This window comes from Lepisma saccharinum, chromosome 1, assembly GCF_977018435.1.
Source record: "Lepisma saccharinum chromosome 1, izLepSacc3.1, whole genome shotgun sequence".
NCBI lineage: Eukaryota > Metazoa > Arthropoda > Insecta > Zygentoma > Lepismatidae > Lepisma > Lepisma saccharinum.
In genome coordinates, this window is record NC_139229.1 from 141,945,256 (window position 1) to 141,971,474 (window position 26,219).

Below are 26,219 nucleotides of genomic sequence, written 5' to 3' on the forward strand. Positions count from 1 at the left end.
TGGCAATTCAAGATTCGTAAACGCTGAAATTGATTAACAATGCGGCCACTGTAGAGATCGTTCATGTCCACAACTCTGAAAATAAAACCGTGTGCTATCCTGAATTCAGGATAAATCTTCACCTTCCTTAATTCAGATGGCGCGAGAGCTTTCTTGTTCTCAATTCAGGAAGGAAATTTCAATGAAAATTGAGAAACGCACTATATATATGAGACTGTTAATTGTAGATAGCTATTTCTTTAAAATTGTGTATATTGATTCAAGACTCTGGTAATTGTGATTGTTTTATATAGATACTCCAGTTATTTAAATGTCCTATTCTGATACTGAAATTTCATTTTCAGGGCCGCTTACCAATATTTTGAATTGGACAAACATATGTAACGTTGTAGTTGTAGAGAACATTATTTTCCCCTTTCTTCAAAATATAGTTGCATCTAAATTTGTGAAGTTTACGTATTTGTGTCTCAAGATTGGACTGGCATTGCCTTGTAGTGGCCAAGTTCTATTGTTCATGTATCTTGCCATCTTCTATTACGGTTATATTTAACGTTGTGATTGTCTCGTTCTGCGTTCACAAATAAGAAGCATTATTTCTTTTCCATTGTACAGTGGATTTGTTAATTAACAGGAACTCGCAGAATTCAAGAACGCTGTATAAACGTCAATGCTTTGGGTTGTTGATTTCGATTAGTTTTTGTTGAAAGTAGGAAGGCGGATTTAATGTAATGCATTGTATTTAAATGCAAATTGCACGTGTACCGGATACTTTCGAGGGAAATAATATCTTTAGAAGTATAAATTATGTTTCAATTCTTGTAGTACTTGTACAATATCATGGAAAACCCAGTTCAGAGTTAATTACTTGAAATACGACTTTTAAGTGTACGTATAATCAGCGTTACGCGTGTGGCATTTTACACACAAACTTTAACGTTCTAGATATGAGATTGGGTTAAAATATTCATAACGAACTCATTTCATAGAATTATGAAGTACTTTCTGGTGTCTGCTAACGAATGAAAAAAACTTTAGTATAATGGCGTAGGCTGAATCCATGGGAAGCATTAACAAAGGTGCGTTACGTGCGTGACGCTTTAAAAATGAATCAAATTTTGACTTCATTTGTCTGTGAAGTACATGCTGCAGATGCTAGTTACTTTTGTTGTTGAAATGTGTAAATTATATGCATTCACAAATATCTGAACCTTAATGCAATTATAAATAATAATAATAATAATAACTTCCATATTAATTCATTTTGTTATTAACATGGAGTAGGACCACTTTTCGTGAAATGCTCCATAAACGTCTGTTCAGGGTTCGCGTGTCGTGTGAATTAGAATTTCAGTATAATATGCAGTTGCCACGTAGCTTTTCTACCCCTTTTGGTTAATCGCGACACTGAGGATAGTGAGTTTTCCTACAAGAACACTATTTTTATTTTTCAGAAATAGATTTATTTCTATATTATGAAAGTTAGGAGCATTTCTGAAAAATCCTGAAGTTGACAGGTGCCACCGTTCCCGAGATATATCAAATCAAAAATATCCAATATGGCGGACTCTTTTCAAGATGGCGATTGGCTACTCGACTGAACATGTCTTATAAGTGGTATAACAATAGATTCTACCAAGTCTCATGCTTTTATCGAAAAGTCAATGATTCCGGACTTAACCGCCGGACTGTGATAAAGAGAGACTTTTTTGGTGCTGTCCTCCATTTGGAGACACATTTTATGGCGCATCTTTCATTAAAATATATTAAAACTGATATCGTTTTAAAGCTTATAAATTAGGCTACAACTTTTATTCGAAACAATTTTTTGTCATTTAATTGGTTCAAATGTTACAAGGCAAAACTTCAGAAAGTACTAGAAAAAAATCACTTTTTGAAGATTATTTTTTAAATTACGGCAAAATCACCAACATTATCGAAAAATTAAACAGAATCTGTTTTGTAGCCCATCTTCTGAAAATTAAGACTAAAAACTGATTACCCGCCTACGACCATTGGTTACGGAGATTAGTAGGTCAATAACTGAGAGTCTGCGAAATTGATGTTTGGGGGGCGTTGGGGGGAAGCATCGCGAGGAGGGACGGGGACTTTGGGATTTTGCACTACTACTAGTGTTGTAACACCTGACCAAAATTCAGCTTTTACGGAATTATTCCCGACATGAAACCTTTATTGACTGGGTTAATATCAGGGCAAGGTCAGAATATATCCAGTTCCAAGATATACTGAAATGAAATCGGGCAAAGCAAATATTCGGAAAAAAAATATTCGGATTTAGCCATCCCTATAATATCCACTAACGAGAATTTGCTCCTTCCCGAATTAAATTTACAATTCGATAACGAAGAAACGTGGATGGACGCTCAATAAGCAAAATGCAGGCAGGCAATTTAACTGCACGTTATTTTTAACCAGGGCGCGTTAACTTCCATCGGCCAATGAAAGAACAAGGACAAAACCCGAGCGCAATTACGCCATCTGGAAATCGTGATGGAACCGCCAAACGGGATTTTCGCGCCATCTGCGATCGCGTACGCGTTTCGGGAGTTCCTGACGAATGGGCCATTTGGTATGCGTAGCCTGTCCGCGGCACGCATGCGAACGGAACTGCAATTGTGCGTGAATTACCCCATCCAATCTCTCACTCCCGCGGCGAGGACAATTTGGTAAATACAATGGTGCAGGAGAGGGATGCTTCCGTAATTTCATGCAACTAGGTGAGGCCCGGGAATTCCTCAATCAGAAGGCAATGGTTTAAAAATCACATTTATCTATCAGTGAAATGAATGGCCGGGAAAGGTGGTGCGGGACTAAAAAAAGTAAAAAAGAAGTTTAGGGTCGGATCTACATTTTACAGCGCCCGGAACAAGCAACAAATTTGGTTCCCTTTGCCTAGGTCATTTTAGTATTAATGTACTTTATTTTCCTTTTTCCATTTCGGTTATTTTACGCCATTTCCATCTCAGGTTGATCGTGACGATGAGGATAAATGATGAACGGATGAAATCGATAATGGGACAAACAATATAATATATCTAAACTTTATCCATGGTACGAACGTGCAACCTCTGATCATTTCGCCACGGAGGCGGCCAGTATTGCTTTATGGGTTGCAAATACTGTGGTTATGACATAACAACTATGCCTATTTATCCTCTCTCCCTCTCGTTCGTTTTCTCCCGGATGGCGCAGTGGCTAACGCTGTCGCCTTGTGATGAACGGGTCCCAGGTTCGATTCCCGGTGGAGACACTGCACAGTGGTTCGCATTCTACTTTAATCTGCAGGTCCAGTCCCGACTAGCAAACTTAAAACTCCGACTTCGAGAACCGAGAACGAAATGGCATTTGCAAGTCGAGACAATTTATGCTTCTGTGCTTCATTATTCGCGAGACGAGACTAAGCTTTATATACAGATGAGAACCTCCTCCTGCCTATTCTCCCCTCGATACTTCACACCGAGTCCACTGCTTCATGAATAATAGTGGTGTATTTGGAATTTGATTTGAGAAGGGGGATTCTTCTGTTATAATCTTTGTGTCTCCATTCTGCACAGTGTGTGCAATAATATTAATAAATAATATTTAAATAAATATTTACAATAATATAACAGGTAAAGTAACATTAAATCTAACCCTGCTCATTCCATCGTGCTACGAAGGCGAATACAAGCTGTGTAGAGATAGGACCCCACACATCCCCAATCTCGGCCATTGTGGAGGTGCTGTCAGGGTTGCCCCCATGTAACCATTAAGTAGGGGTAGGGTAAACCCCAGAGCAACTTCATGCTAGGACTAGGGACTAGCGTTATTAAATGACCGGGAACCCATAAATGCTAATGCGTTCTATTGGGTTCCGTAACATGACAGGAAGCGTATTTCAATTGATCCGGATCTGGCAGGGACATTGTCTGAAAATTTCCCTCCGAGATCATCCATCCTGGGTCTTTGGCGTGGCACTCGCGGAGCCTAGCGATTGGACCACCTGGACTCTATATAATAATGTAATACTACATAATATAAGTATTTAATGAGTGAATTAGTCAACTATAGTAATCACATCCATATATCTTTCAGTTCCAAGATATTTTGGTGGTGGAGATCCTCAAACTCTAATCCTCCTTAACACTGCCACTGAGTACCTGGACGTGATAAAAATTTGCCTTTGTTTCAAGAGGAGGCCACGCCCCCCTCCCCCACTCTAATTCGTGGCCCATTTTCGTTCGAGTTGACGCCTATCTTCCCATAAACTCTACTCAAAAATCTACGTGCGTTCCGCTGAAGCCTTTTTTATCCGATCACAAATGCTATCGAACGAAGATCAAGATAGTGATTTGTAAAAGATGAAGAAAACACAGAGGAAAGAGAATAAAGTCACGAAGGCTAAAAGAAAAGACCGCGAAGAAAGAAGAAGAGGGCGTAGAAACGGGAGTTGCCTTCCTCTAATAACCCCACGAAAATTTATGTCTCGAACGGCGCAAAACTCTTCAGGATATACTCATTCTCTTCTACGAACTCTGATTTATGGGTTCGTGAAGAACGAAAAGGGAATAATACAGAACCAATAACCGAAAAAAAGGAGGGAGGAAAAGACAATTGAAGGTCGTGGAAGAACAAAAGAAGAGAGAAGGGTTTGATTCAGGAACGATTCGAAGTGCTCCAGGGAATAGCTTGTGATTCAATTCTTTCCCTACCTTACTCATCTTCCAAACCTTGCGAAACGGAAGTTTTCTTTTTCTTATTGGGTGAACCACCATCACTTGACTTCAATCACTTCCATGTTTCATCTCTCAAAGCCAGTCTCGCACGATACTTAATTCAATCCTGAATTCAGGATGAAATTTCATTTTACCTTACTTTAGGATCGTGCGAATGTTTTGTTGTGCTCAATTCAGGAAGGAGTTCTCTCCATTCCTTAAAGTTGCTTTCTGAATGGAATGAAGAAGCCTAGCAGTAAAAACAGTCCTCAAAAATATGTTGAATTTTATTAAACAAACAATCAGAATTGAAGAGCGCACGACTACATACATGATTAAGGGAATGTTGTTGTTTAATATAAATAGTCCACATGTCTGAATTTTCCTGCTACCATATTATATTCTCACACTAGCATGTGAGTATTGTGAATGGAGCATATCAAATCAGGCCCCCGGGTTTAAGAGGTTGGGCCTGGGTGGACTATAGTTCAGGACCTCCACCTGCAAAGGGGGAAAAAACGCTTTGAAAAGGGACACAGAATGAAAGATTGATATATTTGAAATGTGGGGGGGGGGAGAAGGTTTCCTATAAGTCAGTCGACACACACCTATTCATTGACTAGCAGAGTATAGCCAGTTGACTACAGAAGTAGCTACTTCAGGTTTTGTTGTTAGTGAATGGTAGCCATTGAAAAGCACTTGCGGAGAGCATTTAGCATTGCGAACAAGTGCGCAATGAATAGTAAGTTATGTATGCAAGAGTGCGTTTTAATACCTACTTCAGAACTGGCGGAAACTGACCACAATTATAGTGATGAATGATGATGTTCACTTGCGGAAAGCTTTCCAAACACCATACCTTCATTTTGATAAGGTATTCACATGTTGAACAAAAGAATTGGACAGACTGGGTCGGTAGTGGACCGTCTTCGTTCAGGTATGCCTGTATTTGTTAATACAGAAGAAAGTTGCAGCGCAATGTTGTGTACAGTCACCTACATAATCAAAACGTGCCCGCTGTCTAGTCGCCAACAGTTCTGAGTGGCGAGTTGAAAAAATTAGATAGGTGCAAAACAAAAAAATCCTAATTGCGTTGTGCGACTTGTGGCCACTAATTTCGAATCATAATGAGTTCTCATTCTGTAATGCGAGACAAGTAACATTAAAAGATATTTTCATGGAAATTGTGCATGTATTTTCTAAGTTGTTGTGCATCACTGGTCCATGACCATGACGATTGACATTCAAACCATCCGCGTGGTGGCGCTAGTGACTTCCGTATTAACCTTTGAGAGACGTACTACTATCCTACTATCGAATCCAGCGTGAACTTTACTGCTACCACGTGCTCAGAATAAATAACGATAGAAACCCACTGCTACGATCAATTTTTTTACGACATCTTTTTTTTAAAACTGATTTTCCGTCTTCCTTTATTGTGCAATAGAGCGGAATATATTGTTGGAACGTGACATATTGGCTCAGAGTTTTCCCTCTTGCGATTCTATAAAAACGGTAGCGAGATGCAACGATATTGAAAACTCCTGTGTTATTAAAAACTTCCCCATATGCCAGACCGAGTTTCTTTGTTCCAAGGGAGTAATTTTGAAAGTTGACGTTTCTCAGGAATATGGCATCAATTTTTGATTAGTTATGGGGGACGGGGTTCAAATTCAAATTCTTTATTTACGTGGGCGAGGTTCAGCCTGAGGCTGGAAAGGGGAAGGAACTTCAATTGTCGAAATTCTTCCTAACTCGTTCTATTTTATTCACATCTACACATTTTCCATTCTCGACACTAGTCTTTGATATGTTACGGCAGAGATGTATTTTCGAATGTGCTGGGTATTCCACTACGATCTCGGTACCGAATGCTTCGGCAGGGACGGCGACAGGGGTGGGCACGGGTGGGCAAGCGCCCACCCAAAAATTCCTGTGCCCACCCGATTGCCCACCCAATCAAATTCAATAAGTGCATATACTTGGAGATATGAATGATTCAATAAATAAGTGTATTCTGGTGTTCATAACATGTTCACATATTATCTTATATAAAGCCAATTTTCTCATTAGAAAGTGAAAGTAATTACTAGAGCTATTGAAATAAAAACTGTGATCAAATGAATACTTCCATGATTAAAAGCAGCTAGTAGGCTTTGGAGGCTCAAAATTTTGCAGGGTATGATCAAGATTAGATCAGAATTTAGGGTAAACTTGAGGACCGCAGCTCCGGGCCTTCACTGAGTAAGACTGCTTTGAAAAGTACCACATAATGAAAAAAAATAGGTACTTCGGATGTGGTAAAAAAAATATAATAACAAACCACACCATGTAACTTGGCAAGAAATTATAACTGAAACTGTGTAGAGAGGATTGGAGTGAGGCCTTGGTGCTGTAAGCTCCGGGCCTCCACATACGTATATAAATCCCAGCCTGGGGATGGTTAAAATAATCTCCAAATAAACAAATAAAAACATCATCTTAGCGTTACTTCTCCAGCAACACAATAAATTATTTCGACTTTTTTAAATATTATTATTATTTGAATAATTTAATCAAGAAGACTTAGATGGACAGGCCACGTGACACGAATGGCAGAGGAAAGAAAAATTTACAGGATTCTTGTTGGGAAACCTGATGGCAAGAGACCAGTAGGAAGGTCAAGACGTTGAGATGGACATAAAATAAATTGGTAAGGATAGGAAAGATTGGATTGGTCTTGCCCCGGATAGAAATAGATGGAAGGCTTGTGTTTCTGCAGCCATAATCCTTCGGGTTGCTAGATAGTATAGTATAGTTTTAATTAGCTCTGCATTGAAATTCCAGAAGTGTACTTCTTTTTTATTTCATTACAATTTTTATATACCTGTCATCTTCAAATATCAATATGGTATCCGAAATATCAACTTTATATTCGTTCTACTAATAAGAACGAATCACAATAATCACTACAATTCCGAAGTGAATACATTTTAATAAACCACTTATGTATGGAAAAAGCTACAGAATTATCCAATTGCTAATGACTGGCTTATCATTTATCCTCTTTCGACACACAAAGTTTGCCACACGAATCAGCCGAAAATGTCGACAGAATCTGCAGATGCAGCTGAAGTAAAGAAAAAAAGTTATGTCACCAAGTATCCAGAAGACGATTTTGTTAGTTTGTTTTAAGCCCACTTCTATGCTCAGATGGGCTAATCGGGACTAAACCTACAGTTTAACGTGTAGTCCGAACCAGTGTGCATTGTGCTTCCACCAGAAGAGGGGGAGTTCAACACATGACGTCTTCATTACAATGCGACAGCGTTATGCCATTGGGAAAAAAATATACAGAAAGAACTCGCACCAAATGTGTCATTTTATCACCACAGAAGATGCGTCCATTTTAAGAGGGTGATTGCCTGAGACAAATTGAGACTTTCGGAAAATAACGTCATTGTTCGCGTAATTAGCTGCCTTGATCCACTAATGAAATGCTGTGCAATTGAAACTACCACCTCAACTTTCTAAGAGGCATGAACTAATGAAACTCCATTTTTGGAAGAGTAAGTCGTGGTTGATTTGTTTTATTTTAAGTCATTTCAATTGTGATTAGATGAAAGTAACGAAGGGGCGAAAACAAATACATTCTGACACTCAAAATACAAACCCTCATAAATTATTACTTTGACAGTGATTCCAGGTTCCAGGGACTCGTTGCCCTGAAATAATTAAGTTTCCAAGGTATGCTGCACAGGTTGAAATTCTAGTGTATTCGAAATGGTCACGCCATACAACCCAAGTCATCTGTAAAAAATAGATGAATTATTGCTGTTACGGTGATCAACTTCGATGAATTCCTTGTGTCCTAAATCATTTCGTCACCTCAAAACAGTTCATGTAACCATACGTGTGTTGTGTTGCTTCTCCCGCATTAGATACATGAGAGTTCAGAAAACGAATAGCAACTTAGCTAATAATCTCTTCAATTCTGAACAGATTTTTTCAATCTCACTTGAGTGATATTTTGTCAAAATAGCCTTTCATTAGCCTAGGAATACTTCATGGACAATGAACAAAGAATTGGATTTCCGTGTGTGTTTTAAATCATTCCTAATAAAACGTTCATTTTAATCCAAACATGCAGTGGCGACGATTAGGAGGAGCGGAAGTGGGGGATGCAGTACCCCCGCCACATTTTGCCACTTTTTGCACCCGCACTATGGCCTCTTTACGCTAAGCCTTTTCTATCAAGAAAAAGTATATTGTCCTTGCCCCTCAAATGTTGGCACCCGATCGCCGCTACTACAAACATTCAGATAGATTTGTCAGTTGTGCAAACCTTGTAAGCTAAGAAAAGTGATCCCCAAAGGAGTAAGAAAACTCTTTTAGTCAAAAACTCGTACAATGAAAATACTATGCTCAGGAACATGTCTTCAATTACGAGAAACTTCACGATTGTCTACCATCGCACTTTGTATCACTGTCGCTCCGGCTCCCGTGGCGGAGTGGTTAGCACATCGCGCTACGACGCCAGGGGTCCTGGGTTCGAATCCCTGCCTGGACATGGATGTTTGTGAGTGAGTGTTCATTCATCAATTTCATCATATCATCACTCATCCCCATCTTCGCAAATTAGCCAAAAGTGGCACAAAAAGCGAAGTAAAATAAAGCAAATCAATCAACCAATCAAATCAATCTATCACTCTCGCCGAATACATAAAATCAAGTATGTGCCTTGTATTTGCAACACAAGCTTAAACCTAATTCACATTTATTTCACTGTATTAACATGCATGCTACCACTGCGCCATAGGGGAGACCCCCACACTTCCTTGAAATAATTGTGTCCATCAGAGACAAAGCGAAAGGAAATGGAACAAGATGGGAGGATAGATTAGAAAAGAATAAAGAGGAAAACAGGATAAGGAAAAGGAAAAGATGTAAGAGGAGAATCGGGAGTGTAAGAGAGATGGTGATACATACGGCTTACATACACACATATACTATATATGGTCTTACATTTATACTGCCCACCCTAATCTATCAATATGGCGCTTCTGCCCACCCAGTCGAAAATTTCTGGCGCCGTCCCTGTGCTTCGGGTTCGAGTTCCATTGGCATTACTTGTTTCTGTGCCTATCTTTGGTCTGTCAATCCATTCGTCATCGTCGTTGCGGTTACTCTAACAGGCGGAAAAATGATCTTACGGAATTAGAAACAGATATACACGAATCTTTTTTTTTCAAGGGTGTATGTCACACTGAATATATTCGTGAGGAAGCGAAAGAAAAACTGTTTTACAACCAAAAAAGATAGAATAAACGTGTTTGAGTGTTTCTAACTCATTGAAAGTCAATAAGCCGATATTACACCAAAATAATTTTCAATGTGAAGCCCGTGTTACTTTATTATTGCATTACAGCGTTATGGCACATGGCCTTTAAAAAATGTATTATTTTATATTACTATTGTCAGCTTAGTACTGTTTTCCAAACAGTTTTTAAAAGTTCACTTTTTGACTAGACCTGAAGTTTAAACCGACAAAATTACCAAGAGCCCAAATCATCAAGGGCGAAAAAAAAAAACAATTGAAGAAGGCGATAAAATGCAACAATACCTATTCGCTGTGGTGGTTGATCATTCAACGATAACACTTCTACTGCTCCCAGAATTTCCACTGTCCCGAGTGCGGTGTTTAAACTGAAAAACACATCTCACCCTATACCACTAGGCTGTCCATCAAAGATCGACACAAAGCACAGGCCTAACAGCGTTACGTCAGGATCGCTGGGCGGAAGATGCGATTCAATGTGGTCCAGCAATCCTCCACCAGTAAATCACGACATGAGGGGAGAGAGAGGGAGAGGGAGAGGGAGAGAGAGAGAGAGAGAGAGAGAGAGAGAGAGAGAGATAAAGCCTTTCCCAGTCTCGGCTCCACCTAACGCATGAATACCTAATGACCGCGGGGGATGCAATAATGCACAGCATTGGTTTTCGATACAGCTCCTCCTCTCCTTGTTCCGTTTTTCGAAGTCAAAAGACGCTTTGGTTCGCGTCCCGGGGGTGTCATTTGAGGTTTCCTCATTTTTACGACCGCTGTCAAAAAACAACGTATAGTCTGTAGCTAGGAAGGTGCAACGGGTGCTTGGAGAACACCTTCTCATATGTACAAGGCCTGCGCAGAGACTGTTTACATGCAACATCACTTTGAATTTGAATTAAAATTTTTTGGGTGCGCCAGCACTGAGGCTATTATGCACCCGTCACACTATACGGGGTCTAGCCCCTTATCATAACAAAAATAAAAGCGTGTCTGAAAACTAAAATTTCCTTATCTTGGTTAAAAGCTGAGGCTAAAAAGTGCGCTCAGCACAAATAATGACAAAACACAGGACGACACAGAATTATACTGGCCGTGGGGCCAGTCGCCAGAGCCCCGTTAGTCTGCAGTCCAGGGTGTACTACGTGGAAGTGAGGTTGGCTATTGGCTGCACTACGTGGGATGAGCACCCCTTACACCCCAACGTCATCACTGGTAGGTCGCGGATTACTACACAATATCAGCATTTAAGTCGCAAAAGTCTAAGTCTCTGTCTCTCTCTCTCTCTCTCTCACACACACACACACACACACACTATATATATATATATATATATATATATATATATATACAGGGTGACTGGTAATTAGATGTATTCCCTGAAAGGGGTTAAAGTATATATATATACAGGGTGACTGGTAATTAGATGTATTCCCTGAAAGGGGTTAAAGTAGAGACAATTTGCAATAAATTTGACCATATGATACCCCGTCCGAAAATTAGTAGTTTTCGAGATAATCGAATTTCAATTGTTTTTTTAAAAAATGACAATTTTCCACATAAAAACATGAATTGAGAAAAAACTGCTCATTGTATGGAACTTATTTCAGCATTTTCTGATAGCTAACGAATAAGTGGTTCGTTGAAAAAAAAAAGTTTTCCCAAATAACAATCACATGTAAGTACCGGGTGGTAAGCCTTGCGACTTTTACATTTGGAGCCACATGACAAGACACCGGTAAACTCGCAAGAAGAGCTCAGGGAGAGGATCTTAACAGCTGGTCAACACATCAAGGACACCATCACATCACGAGTTAAGAGACCAAATGTCCGTATAAACCTGTGTGCCTGCATTCGTAACGGAGGAGCAAGACGTGCAATGTTCTTTAATTGTATTGTTCATTGATTCCATTCACATGAAGATGAATGAAGTATTATTTCTTGTACACAAATGTGAATGTTAGCAACATTTGTACCTTGTTGGATAGCTGATGACTCAAGGAAGTAATTAAAGTAATTTGTACGCTTCGTGTCATACCATTTTTGTTATTAATACGTCGCCAAGTAAACTAAGAGTGCATTTTTTTATCATCACTTGTAAGTTTAGACCCACCCGGTACTTACATGTGATTGTTATTTGGGAAAACTTTTTTTTCCAACGAACCACTTATTCGTTAGCTATCAGAAAATGCTGAAATAAGTTCCATACAATGAGCAGTTTTTTCTCAATTCATGTTTTTATGTGAAAAATTGTCATTTTTTAAAAAAACAATTGAAATTCGATTATCTCGAAAACTACTAATTTTCGGACGGGGTATCATATGGTCAAATTTATTGCAAATTGTCTCTACTTTAACTCCTTTCAGGGAATACATCTAATTACCAGTCACCCTGTATATATATATATATATATATATATATATATATATATATATATATATATATATATATATATATATAAAGGGTGTTTTTTTTAAGAGTGATAGAACTTTCGGTAGGGATAGCTGTCATTTGTTTTGTTTTGATGACATGTTGTTTTGTCATTTCATATCAGTGAGCATTGGCAAATGATCATGGAAAAACTGACGACTCAACAACGTTTACAAATTGTGGAAATATATTTCCAAAATCAATTTTCTGTTCGCCAAACGTATATAGCACTTCGGAAATATCGGTGCTGTCAGTGAATTGGCCTCACAGGATCACGGGACCTAACGCCACTGGATTACTTTCTTTGGGATATCTAAAGTCTCTGGTTTATGCTGATAAACCAGCAACAATTGACGCTTTGGAAGCCAACATAACTCGTGTTAATAACGACATACGCCCCCAATTACTTGAAAACGTGGTTCAAAATTGGACTGATCGAATCCGGTTCATCACAGCTAGTCGTGGTGGACATATGCCGGAAATTATTTTCAAAAAGTAAATGCCAGAAAGTTATCTTTCAAATAAAAACACAATTGGCTTCAAACTTATTTTTTTGTGTGTTTTATTTCAATTCAAAGTTCTATCACTCTAAAAAAAACACCCTATACATACATACATGCAATTAGTATTTTGGAGAAACGAGTTACTTGGAAGTTACCTCCTACTAACTGAATGTTGCAATCCATTCCACCAATCCAAGTTTAAAAAATGGTGTACTTTTAAGGTTTGTCGACAAATGAAAGTGAAAGTGAACAAGTTTTTACAACACCACGAGGAAACGTTCCCCGCAGAAAACAAAATACCTGTTGTACTGAAACATCATATAGGCCTGAAAACACACACACACTTTATATTATATATAAATTAGCAGTGGCCAAAAATATGGTTATAAATAACTTAATCTGCACTTATTGTTTACATACCATCGTCAGGTTACATAAGCTCCTTGTCTGTAATGTATCTGCAGGGGCCAGGAAGTCGGTGCTGGAAAACATAAGAAACAAGTGTTAATTCAGTTAATACATACATCTATCTATGTATTTATTTATGTATGTTCATGCTGTACTCTGGATTTACAACTAGGATACTTACTTACTATGATGAGGCGTCAAACTACTTTTTAACACTTCCCTTGTAAGTGCTTCGCTCTGGTGTCAAATGACAGAAGTACTTCTTTGATTGTGCACAGAGCCTGTTAGGGAGATTTCACTCTGAAGAGACAGGCAACACATGACGCTTGGAAACGAGCCAATCAACAGCAACGTTTTACACCGTAGCGGCATGGCAGGCCGCACAACCCTGCGTTCGATTGGTGAAAACCTCAAGCGACACGTGTCGCTTCGGTGTGATATTTGTTTCTAATGCAAAACGCACAACAATATTTCGATTAGTGGCGAAAGAACCGGTGTTGCAAACCACCCATATAAGTTATCAATAGGACTAGGATTTTCATGACTAGGGTGGTGTTTTCCCTAAATATAGTACGTATATAGAAATTCATATTATGAAGAAACTAATTAAATTAAGGTGATGTTTAAGGGAATATTTAGGCATATTTGGCCATTTCTACGTGATAGAGCATATTTTGATAGGTGTTCTGTCATATTTAGCAAAACTTCGCTTTTTCGAAGAATATAAGCCATTTTCGAAATGGATTCGTTCTTTCTCCCATGTTCACTCAAGTTGTTGAACGTTTTACAATTATACGTTTCAGTGCATTTCCTGAAAAATGGTGAAAAAAAATGGATTTCTTCCTGGTGCTTTAGCTGCTTTGGAACAATCAAGAGTACCACTAGTGGACCAGATAGAATAAAACTGTGAATTACTAATGTGGTGCTTGTGGTGAAGTGGGACACGTGTGAACGAAAAGCAGGCAAGTTTTGGAAAAAGCTTTACTGCAAGAATCTTTTGGGGAGAAAAAATGTCTCTCGATACTACAGAACTTGAGCCGAATGACACGGTTTACTTTCAATATGCCCCTCTTGTGTCAGCGGAAGTAGAAAGAAGCTTATCTCAGTACAAGGCTTTGCTGGCTAACAATAGGCAATCATATTTATTTGAAAATGTACAGAGAATATTCATTGTACACCCAACGGCGAAAGAAACAGTAGGCAAATTGTCCACCACCATCATCATTCGGTCCGACTTACACAGTGTGATGACAATGAATTGAAATAAAGACGTCAATTAGCAGAGAACAATGCCTGCTTCGAACCAACATAGTTTCATTCCTTAAAACAACACAGGATGTAGAATAAAAAGGTAATGAAAATAGCGGTGGACAATTTGCTTACCATTATCTTTGCCGTTGACTGTACATTGCAACTCATGGCTCATAAAGTGAACTAAGTAGTATGTGAAAATATATCAGCATATGTTAAATATTGATGTTCGAAACAGTTCAGTTGTAAAGCCATATCTTTAAAATTATAATGCATATTTTTTTTAAAAAATTAGGTCATAAAAATCCTATTCCTAGTTATCAATATCAAGTGTCATAGTACTATAGTTGGACTACGTCTGTGTATTTAACAGTATTTAACATAGACTGTATATGTGTGTATTTACGTGCTCGTGAGAATTTCGACTGACAGGTTGATTTAGATTGCACCTCAAATCTTTGAATAGATAACTTAATTATACATAATTTTTATCTGTCCATTCAACCACGTTTGTCTTTAACAAAAGTGCTCCCAGGAGTCCAACATAAATCATTCTCGGTAAAGGAAATTAGCTCTGAATGCAAGCCGTCGCTTCCCATGAAATGGAAAAGACGTCACTTCCACGAGAATAGACACATAACACGTTCCACTGGATTCTCCGTCTACGCTGGTGTCGCCATCTGTGAGTGGCTTTTGCGCAGAACGCGCAATTTCACCCTTCCTAGTTAACAACTTAGAATTTCGGTGAGACGTGGGGACAGATTCTCTTATCTCCAGTTACCAGCGAGTGATTACTGGAAAATTTTGTACGATAAAGTCTCCTCGAAACTAGAACGACAATTCGTCACAGAAAAACACAAGAAAGGAAGAACAAAATCAAATACAGTTGGAAGAAAGGAACATGTTGAGAGGTTGTAAGAAACTCAAATCAGCAGTGGCGTGCTTGGTGATTTCGCAAAGGGGTTATACTTTTTCCAGTATTTTTCTAACATTCTATTTTCTTTATTTTATATGATCTGATCCATGCGGGGGGGGGGGTATTAATTCCCATACCCCTCACTTGGGCACGACATTGCAGTTACGTATCATCACCGTCTTAAGTTTCGCAATTCCCTTAATGTGAGATTCGAAAATGGAACAATTTCTGCTTATGTACCCATAGTTCAAGACACAAAAACTTAATACACAAATATGAAATTGAATTTATGTAGAGTACAGAAGGGTAAGACTGCGAAGTTGTTGTTGTTGTTGTTTTTTCTTGGAAAAAAATTATGCACGGTTGACAATTGCTTCACCGCCACTTCGCCAAGATCATAGGCGGAGTTCTGGAGGGGCCCGGGGGGCCTGCCCCCCAACTTAAAAATACTAAAAAAATAACACATGATTAAGTTCAGTTACTACATTTTTGTTATGAAGCCATACCGCAAATCTTGACGTTTGGCATGTTGGCATGTGCGGTAATTGTGCAGCAATAGCGGGTCTTGGACGATTTGATTGATGTGTACAGTTTGAAGAAATAAAAACGTAATATGACTGTTGAGTCAACAGTTACTGCTAGGGCATCTAAAGAACTTTTCAATTTAATTTTTCTAAAATTTCTGAAGCTTACTATTGTACCGTAACTTTTTTAAAAGTAATACGAGTATTGTATCAATAAAAATTTAATGAAATGCAAAATGCAATAATCGTACTGTTTTGCTTCTTTTAAAACTGACAACTATAGTAAGTAATATTTGTTTACTTAAGCAAGGAAATTTAACATTTTCAAATCTTAAAGGCCTAAAACTAAGTGTTTTTAAGTTGTTGTTTTTTTAATTTCCGGCGAAGGCCTCCGAACCCCTTATAAACTAGGGGATATTCAATAACCCTCAGGTACATCATATGCTTCTCCCAGAGTCTGCCCCCCCCCCCCCACCAAAGCAAAAGCTCAAACTCCGCCCATGGCCAAGATCGAAGCTATAGTGCGCGTCAAATCTCCTGCATATGGCGATAGCCAATAGCAGCGCACTGCAGCGGTGCCATGTCGAAATCTCACACGGAAAAGAGACAGCGTGGTTGAGCGAAACGCCTTGTCACGGAGAGCACGGAACATTAGATAATATAACATATAATAAACTTAATGGGAGAAAAGAACATACCTGATTATGCCAGAGAGACTGCATAATTGTTTCAATATTCTCAAGGTGGAAGTTGTACAGCCTTTGTAAGATATTTTGTCCCGTAAAGAGTACGTTATCTTTTTGGCAGTAGAAAATTCGCCACAATCGTAAATTTCAAAGACGGTTCTACGAACTACGTCTTTTTCAAAGTTATCTGAGTTTGTCGTTCTTTTTTGGTACGTTAATGTGCTTTCTAGGTGATTGAAACATTGGAGCAGGCTCCGATCCACATTGTTTTGCCCCCGAACATATCCGAGAAACGGTAGCTTGATTCACACCACACGCTTGACCTGTTAGAGCCTGGCAGTTCTTAAAGTCAATTTTACTGCTCTCTTCTTCACTCGAACATTTTTTTTAAAAAAATTGTACACCTCAAAAATCACCTGTCGTGCCTGGCTTCGTACAACACTGTATTGTTCTCTCTTCTCTCGCTATCACTACCAATTGGTTTACTCAACGACATGCTGCACACACACACACACACACACACACACACACACACACACACTAAAAACGTGGAAAAAACGAACAGTGACGGTATCCTCTTCGTCAATTTCTCCTTCTACCATCACTGGGAACGAACCTGCCCTGTTCCCTTCGCTAATCGGAAAGTTTCGGAATGCAACAGGAACGAAGGGAGAACAAAAACGATACAATGCAAATACGTTAATAATAACATTGCTTCTACAGAGGGAACGGTATAAGCTACAATCACGCTTGTTTTTCGTACATACTCGCAAATTAATTATCTTTCCATCTGTTGAACTACTGACACTTGAAATAATCTATTTATATCCGAGCGCCAGGTACACGATTTAGTGGCGAGGTGAAACAGGTTCTGAACTAGGCAACGCCGCACGTCTGTGATTCGCTGGTGCTGTTCAGCAGTTCAAGGCCATATGCAGGAGATTTGACGCGCACTCTAGCCGTGGATGTTAGTTAAGACATGTTGATAGTTCGTTGTGCTAAGAGATGAAAGCGAGAAAAATTTAAAGATGTTTACTATTTATTTTGATACTAAGTTTTCTTAGAATTTCTTCACTGTAAATGTAGAGGATATCACTATGTTGATTCATAGAGGCAGCTGTGTTAATGCCGAGTACACCTGTGTATTCGTTTTCGTTTCATTGTGCAATAGCTTGACAGCAACACGCGATTTGTTCCAGATCGCAGCGCGGGGCAAGACTGCGCAATAAATTCCAGGTGAATAGATATTTTACAAATCTGCAGTAATTATTGGACAGATGTAAATTTCAACTATGCCGTGTATTTAATAAGGATGAATCTGGTGTCAGCACAGTTCCTTCGAAACCTCCAAAGGTGATAAGCGTGAAGGGGAAAGGATCGGAAAAAAAGTTGTTGGTGGAGAACCATCAATGCTATATGTCGTAAGAGCGCGTCATTTCTCCTCCATTCTTCTTTCCACGGAAGAGAATGAAAGCGAGCTACTTGATGGGGTGCCGCCATCTTCTATTGGTATGATGATGAAAACGAACTTCCTTACTGAAGAGACGTATCAAGCTGGCAACGTCAAAGAAAGAGTACAGTTGCCCTAGTTGTAGTGTTGTCCACAGGACGAGACGGAACAGGCTTTTAAAAATTCGAGACGAGACGAGATTGACCATGTGTCATGAGACAAACAAATATTTTCGAGACGAGACAGGCCAAAGTCTCGTCTCGTGGGCAACACTACCTAGTTGCAAGTACAGCGAACTCCCAGTCGAGGATTGGTGGCACGAAAACTGAACCTCATATGAAACAGGAACCTTTATTTGTGATTTGTGCTAGGGATCCCCCAGCCGAGGACTTGATTCACTGTGCCACATGTCTAACAACGCGCTGCGGGTAAGACTGCGCGTTTGCATGGTCATGCTTTTCGTTTGTTTTCTGATTAAGTATTGTTTGCTGAGCTTTCGGAAATTTACTGTATGTTGGCAAAGGATAGTGCATTCTGTGTTACTTTTTCCGTGTGTTACTATAGATTCATAACTTCAATAAAACATAATGAACAAATACTGCGCAGTCTTGCCCCATCTTACTCTATATTTATCCGTATATTATTACCTTACTCCTAATGCTTAACACTGAAATGAATGGAAATATAATACCTTTTTGTTGTCAATAATTTCAATTTTGTTGTACTGCACGAGAATATGACGTTGAAATAATATGATGTATTATTATAATTACATAATTTAAAGCTACGCTGTATACATTAGTTTTGAAACTGACGAAGAAAATGAACAAATGAACGTAGATTAATGAGTTAACACATGGAGTTTTATAATATTGGCATCCGAGTTTTCATTTAACTTTAGCAAAATGTAAGCGGCTATTGTTTTCAGAAGAGAAAATTGAGCCCTACTGAGACTTACACCACAGCTTATACTTCTACCGTCACATTTGCATGTCTGGCCTCGAAGCAATGTCGCTAGCGACGCATGCTGAAATAACTTTGAAGCATCTAGTTAGCATACTTTTCGTAGCGCTACTATAGCAAAGGGCTTATTTTATCTTCTCTTTACTTTTTTTTTCGTTCTGCTTCTTTGCTATTTTTTTCTGTTTATGTCCATCTATCCTTTCCGTTATTTTTTCCTTATATATTTCTTCATACTCTCTTATTTCTTCTGTCTATTCCTCTATATTTGTCTCATTCTATCTCTTTCCCTTGTCCTTCCGTCTATCTTGTCTCATTCCTCTTTGTGAGGGTGTGGATTTTTCACTACAGTAAAACCTCGTTAATCCGGAACCCGATAACCAGGACTTCACTTAATCCGGACAGGCAAAAGGGAAAAAAAAGGCAGAAGCAAGGTTCTAAATGTGGCTAGAAGTCAACAAGAGAACTTCCCAAAGAAGACAAGTCAACCACTGATGAAATTCTGTTTCCCGCAGACTTTGTACTGTACTGTATAGTGTATTTAGGCCTATGCCCTTTAAATACACCATAATAAAACGTGTTTTGTTGCTATAAACTGAGTTCTAATGCACTTTCTACTGTTCTTTTAGGTTATTTCAGTTAATACGGACTTTCATTAAACCGGTCAACTTATCTCCCCCCCCCCATTAGTCCGGATTAATAAGGTTTTACTATATTATAAATGATTATAAGTTACTATTTTCTTTGATATTTTGCTTTGAGTCCATTTTATGCACAGAGAGGCTAATCGGGACTGAACTCACAGTCTAAAGTGGAATCAGAACCACTGTGTCATGTTCCTCCACGGGCATCAAATCCGGGAGTAACCCTTTTCATACACAACATATTCTTTGAATAACCTTGTGTCCCGTGCAGTTTATGAAAAAACTGTACGGGACACCAAAAATTTTACAGACAGCTTTATACGTAATTATAATCTGCCCTTTCAACCGCGCTTGTCTGCAACAATGGGGCAACCACCCGCTCGATATAGATCGTTCAAGGTAAAGGAAATTAAACCTGAATGCAACTATCTCTTCCCAAGAAATGAGAAAGACTTCACTTCGCTACAAGGATAGGGACATAACACGTTTCGGCGGTTCTGCGTCTACGCTGCTGTCGCCATCTGTGAATGGCTTTTTCCGCAGAACGAGCAATTTCACGTTTGGATTGGGTGCGGGTGGCAGATTTTCTTATCTCAAGTTGCCAGCGAGTGATTACTAGGGAATTTGGTACGAGATAAAGTCTTCCCAAAACTGAGGCGAAAATTCATCACAGGAAAGCACAAGGAAGAAAGGGAGACGGAGGGATTAAATGAAGTTGGGCGAAAACTCAAGTATGTTAACTTTCCTTCCGGTAGTGTCCGGGTCGTCGTGGGGATGGCGCTGCCTCCATCATTTTCTTTTAAGTTACGCAAATCTGAGAGAAATAATCCACCAAAAATTGCTCCTGTATATAGAAAATAGACACTCGCAATCGCAACTAATTTCATTTTCCTTCTTTCTTTTTTGAAAATCAGAAAATGGATTTATCTATAAATCTGGATTTATCCAGAGTTTTCCATCTGGGGCGTGAGCTTGTATTTACGGGAGGTGGGGTAATTTTGTAGACAAATTGATCATGAATTGAGTCTTGGTGAAAAATGTTGATTAAATTTGGGAAGGAGTGTTGAGATGTGCGCTAAATCACTCTTTCACTGCGAAAACTAGAAAATAGCATATTCATCCTGATGTGTATGCAGCCATTCAGAACGGATTCACGATTGCCACTGCATTCATTTTGTTTCTGTCTTACTTGATACTAAAATCTATGGTACTATATATGGGAAGCACAGTCGTGGAAAGAAAACTTCCCATAAGACTACTGTTATTACAGCCCTATGGGGGAAGTATTTATTTCCATGGCTCTACATCATGACAGTAGAGTAACTAAAAGGAAAAATGAAGTCGCATAATTTATCCTCTCCCCCTCATATCAATCATGTATCAACCAACCTCCACACATGTTGCATATTCTGTTGCGTGCTTTTCCATTCATAAAGTTTGCCTAGAGGTATTCGCTTTCATTGGCCACACTGCATATTTTTTAAAAAATGTTTGTCTCTTTGTTTCAAGTCCATTTCATGCACAGATTAGTGTTGCCCACGGGACGAGACGGGACAGGCTTTTAAAAATTCGAGACGAGACGAGATTGACCATGTGCCATAAGACAAACGAATATTTTCGAGACGAGACAGCATTTCCACGAGACTCCACGAGACGAGACAGGCCAAAGTCTCGTCTCGTGGGCAACACTAGCACAGATAGGCTAATCGGGACTGAACCTACAGTTTAAAGTGGGATACGAACCACTGTGCAATGTGCCTCCACCGGGTATCGAACCCGGGAACCCCTTGATTACAAGGCGATGACGTTACCACTACGCCATCGGGATTGTTTACCAACAAAGAAAATAAATATCAGTGGCAACCTTGGTGTAGTTTCATACGTGCAGGATAAAAATTTGTTCTTGCGAGGCTATCTCTCAAACAGGGAATTTTTGGGGGGGACATTTTTTTTTTAGTTTAGCTATCGATTCTATATATGTTCACACAAAAATGAGGGGAATCGTTTCGTTTGATTGACTTGTTATTGATTTTTAGTTATGGTTATTATGTACAGTTTTTCAACCTACTTGTGGGTGATCGCGGGTATGGAGTTCAAATGAAACACCACCTCTTATGCCTTTAGAATCGGTTTGGAAGAGGGGGAGGGGCGTGTTGTAGGCATCAATACAAGGTTAGTCAAGCAGACAAACTGTTAAGAATAAGGTTCAGTACACAAACAACGGCAGAGTCTGAGCAGAAGGTAAGAAAAGGTATGCTTCATTTTGAAACTGTGGTTGTTATGTATGTCTTATTTCTAAGTTTTAAAATATTGTCTCCAGTTACGACATGCTTAAAAGGAGTCACTATTGATTATGGTAGGGGTTCCCAAACTTCATCATTTCTCGGCGCCCTTAGTGTTTCAAGATTTTCCCGCGGCGCTTAAGTCAGAATGTAGGCCTATCTAACACTTCCAACGCTCAGTTAGTGGTTAGTTTGCCTTAAGTTAAACAATAAATACATATTTCAAATTCAGAAATATTTTATGTGTAAAAAGTACTAAATAATCACATATTTAGAACAAACATATCATTTCAGTGAAAATATTGGAACATATCGAGGCGCCTCTTTAAGCTAGCCACGGCGCACACTTTGGGAACCACTGGATGTGTCAACAGTAATTTCTGCTGTGCAATAAAAATTGCAACAGACGAGATTTACAGTATGTTGGGAATCTTTTCTTGTCAGTGTTGAAATATTCATCTAGAAAAATGGTCTACAGCTGGTGGAATCTCGAGTGAAACCCAGTAAACGATTTTCTATGAAATGGGGATCGATGAATCTATATTAGAGATTCTCGTCATCGTCTGAAAGTTGATATTTTCTACAAGTGTCTCGATAGTTTGATAATGCATCTTTCCGACAGGTTTTCAGAACATGCATCTGGCATATATTCTCAGACGACTTACTTTACTGCAGCCAATTTAGCAACTACAGGGGAAGAAATAGGTCTACCTAGTAACACATTTCTGCACTTTGCAATTTTTATAACTTAAATGAAGTGCAAGTTGCGAGAGAGCTGCAAGCCATCATAACGATATACGCGTATTTGTCTGTCGGACACCATCGACCTAAGTGATATTGGGGTAGGAAAGTTGGAAAAGAAACAAAAATCAACAAAATTAATAATCTTTGAACAACTGCTCAAAAGAGAGTGAAAGTTCAGGTACAGACGACTTCTGAAGAAGTTATGGGTCAGCAGAAATGGGTTAAGAATGGCTTTCTTAAACCATACCGTGTTGTCCATTTTTCGACCTTTCCAAATTTGCAGGTATTGTATAAAATTCTGATCTCCATACCAGTGACAAGTTGCTCTGCAAAACGCACAATAAGTGTCATAAGAATCATTAAAAACAGACTACGTTCGTGTATGGCTGATGAGTGGTTAATGTCAACCTTAATTCCATCCTGTGAGTCCGATATTTTAAAAGTGGTGCAAAATGAGTAAATTATCACCAACTTCGCTGCAGCAACTTTGCAACGTCAGAAGTTATTATTGAAATATTATTTGAATCAATATCAAAGTAATATACATGTAAATGTCTATCGTATATTGTAAATAACACCTAAAGTAAATATATATTGCTTAAATATGTTTGTATTATATTGCTCGGTATATTTTGTCTGACCAAAATAATTTGAGTAAATAATTCGGCATATTCTACCCTTTTTTGTGGGGGAGAGCGTAATAGGCCTTGGGGAGGATGGGTATCCTACACTGCGTTTCCGTTGTATTGTAACGGCACGGTGTGTACGTACGTATGCGGGAAAGAAGTTCTGGACATCATATCAGCGAGAGAGAGCAAAAGTTACATAAACCTGATGGTCTTGATGACGTAAGAGCCAAATTAGTAGGGAAATCCGTGGGTCATATTGTCCCTGAATATTCATGCAGTGCAAGCAACTTCGGAGGCAGACACAAACAAACACATACGCCATCTACTGAATAATTCAAGAGTTTCACTTGTGGGAAACTGAGGGAGTTAAAGCCAAACGCACTCGTGCTTAGGAAGCCTTCCTACGGTAGGTAACCTGATATGACTCAGGATTTGCATTGAAAATATAGAAAAATGCAAAGGAGGGCGGTTCCATGTATAGCTTGCCTAGAAACATAACTTAGCTACTGGCTTTTCTGACACAATTTTGTGATTACATTCATGAACACTTTATGATGTTGTCTTCGTTTTATATGGAGGAAAGGAAGCACAAAATGGCACGAGTATATTAATGTTAGTTTGCCAAATTTCAATGAGTCTCACAGATTGAGTAGTGGTTAAGTCCCCCTTTAGACGAAAACATTTTCCTTAATATTTGTGCCATGACCAAAATGTTTCCGTGTAAAGTGAAAAATCTAATGGCATTTCAGGTGCAATGGCATATTTCATATCATTTCTCAAGAGTAGAATCGGTCATATTGCCATAGCATTTTTCATAGCATAACCAATCAGAAGCAAGCTCTAGGTCACGAGTGCATATATAATGGCGGCCAAGTAAAATGCAAACAACGTATCACTTCACATTTTTAAAAGCCGATAATTATTCAACCGAGAGGAATAACGTTTCCTATAAAATGTTTTTAGGTACAAATTATGGCGCAGTTTAAAATACACACTTTATAGCGTTTACTGTACACGTATGAAAGAATATTTTAGTTGTTTCAATTGTTAACACCGTGCACTCATAATAGATTGTGTAACTCGGCGTGCATTTCGTGCTGTATATATTATACATTGTAATTGCAAGAGCTAACCGAAATGTTCCACGAAATGTTTCTGTGAAAAGTACTATCTGTTATAAGAGTTTTTGGGAGCATTTATGGTAGTAAAAATGCTATAGCAAATGCTATCGTCTAAAGCGGGCCAACAGACCTAACCTAACAACATTTTCGTGTGACGTCAGCACACGAAGTTGGTCTCTCGTTGTGCAATAAAGGAGATCCGAAAAAAAGAGGAGGAAATGTCTCTTGGTGTCTTCCTTTTCCACGAGTTCCTCGTATGAAAGGAACGCGACGCTACGAGTGCTGCGATACATCAGACGGAGTGGTTTTGAGTTACACAAAGGACTCTTTTTACTTTTCTTCGCCGCTAATAACACGCGTTTGAAAGCAACACTTCTCCCTCATTCACTCTTTCACACTTGCTTTCTTTCATTTGAAGTGGCTGTTCGGTCTTTGTATGCTGTACAGTCAACGGCAAAATAGTACACAAATTGTCTATTTTCATTCCATTTTTATTCTACATTCCTGTCTTGTTTTAAAGAATGGAATTCTGTTGATTTGAAGCTGCTGTTGTCCTCTGCTTATTGACGTTTCCATTTCAATTCATGATCATTAAATTGTGGAGAAAAGGCTGAATGATAATGGTGATGAATAATTTGCCTATTATTATTTGTACCGCTTGGTGTACCAGGCCACTATCACAACGCAGCCGTCGCAGCTTTTTGAATACTGAACGTTTCGAACATGGGTGGAAAATGAGTGTTCGGCTAAGATATTTCTGACCTAACCGGGTCAAGCTCTCTTACAATGTGTTGGTGTTCTGTCTGTATTGTAATAACGAAATCTGAAAATGTCTATGGTATCTTGCAGATAAGTTCATGTATTGGTCGTTAGATGTCTCTGCAGATGGAAATGAAATTTTCATGTAAACTGTAAGACATATAAAGCAATATCTCAAACAAGAGTTTGCTATAAATCAGTAGGATACATTTTATTTTTAAATCTTACGAGATTTCTTGTTATTTCATAATTTAAGCCAATTTTAACAATCATAATGCTCTCACTGTTACTATCGTTTGGTGGAAGGTTATTCTTTACTCGCAATAAACCTTTTTTGAAGTATACGCTGTGAAATAGCATTTGTTAATTGGTCCATTTGTGTGAAACAACAAAAATGGTGGAGTGTGTGAGGTGAATCTAACATTTTGGACATCGTAGTTGAACCAACAACCTGGATGCCTAAATATGGTTTAATCTGTCAACAAGGCAGTAGAATAAAATACAGTATGGCCATTGGGTAAGAATACAGTAGGACACAGAATGTCGCACACGAAGGTTTAATAAGACACTCAAGGATGTTTTTCGAGGAGGGGGCGACGATTGCAGTTGAAGCATTGTTGATTTCATTGTATTAGTATTATAATATGTCTTGCTAAGTTTTTCAGTATTTTTGCACTTTCACTTCTGGATGGTCGTTGGATTTGAGTCGCTCCATTCACTTCTCCCAAAGTTGTACAGGGTGTCCGAGAAGTTCCCGTACCCCTAGGTTTGAGTATCACAGAGAACAATGTCAGTGTAATTTTAGTTGTGGTATTGGTAACACAGCTTTCATGGTCACAGACAGCACTGTTTGGTTGCCACTACGTCATCGGGAAGGCCCAACTGTACAATGGCA

At 38.8% G+C, this 26,219-nt stretch overlaps 1 protein-coding gene across 4 annotated transcripts in view; it reads right to left on the reverse strand.

The window, feature by feature from the left end:
* The window catches only part of LOC146001912 (breast cancer anti-estrogen resistance protein 3 homolog), a 256,008-nt gene that overhangs the window by 36,033 nt on the left and 193,756 nt on the right, over positions 1-26,219 (reverse strand). For all 4 annotated transcript variants that reach the window (XM_083139638.1, XM_083139632.1, XM_083139646.1 and 1 more), the window contains one exon: positions 13,371-13,431. In XM_083139638.1, coding sequence (XP_082995764.1) covers positions 13,371-13,431 — 61 coding nt within the window. The remainder of the gene's footprint in view (positions 1-13,370; positions 13,432-26,219) is intronic.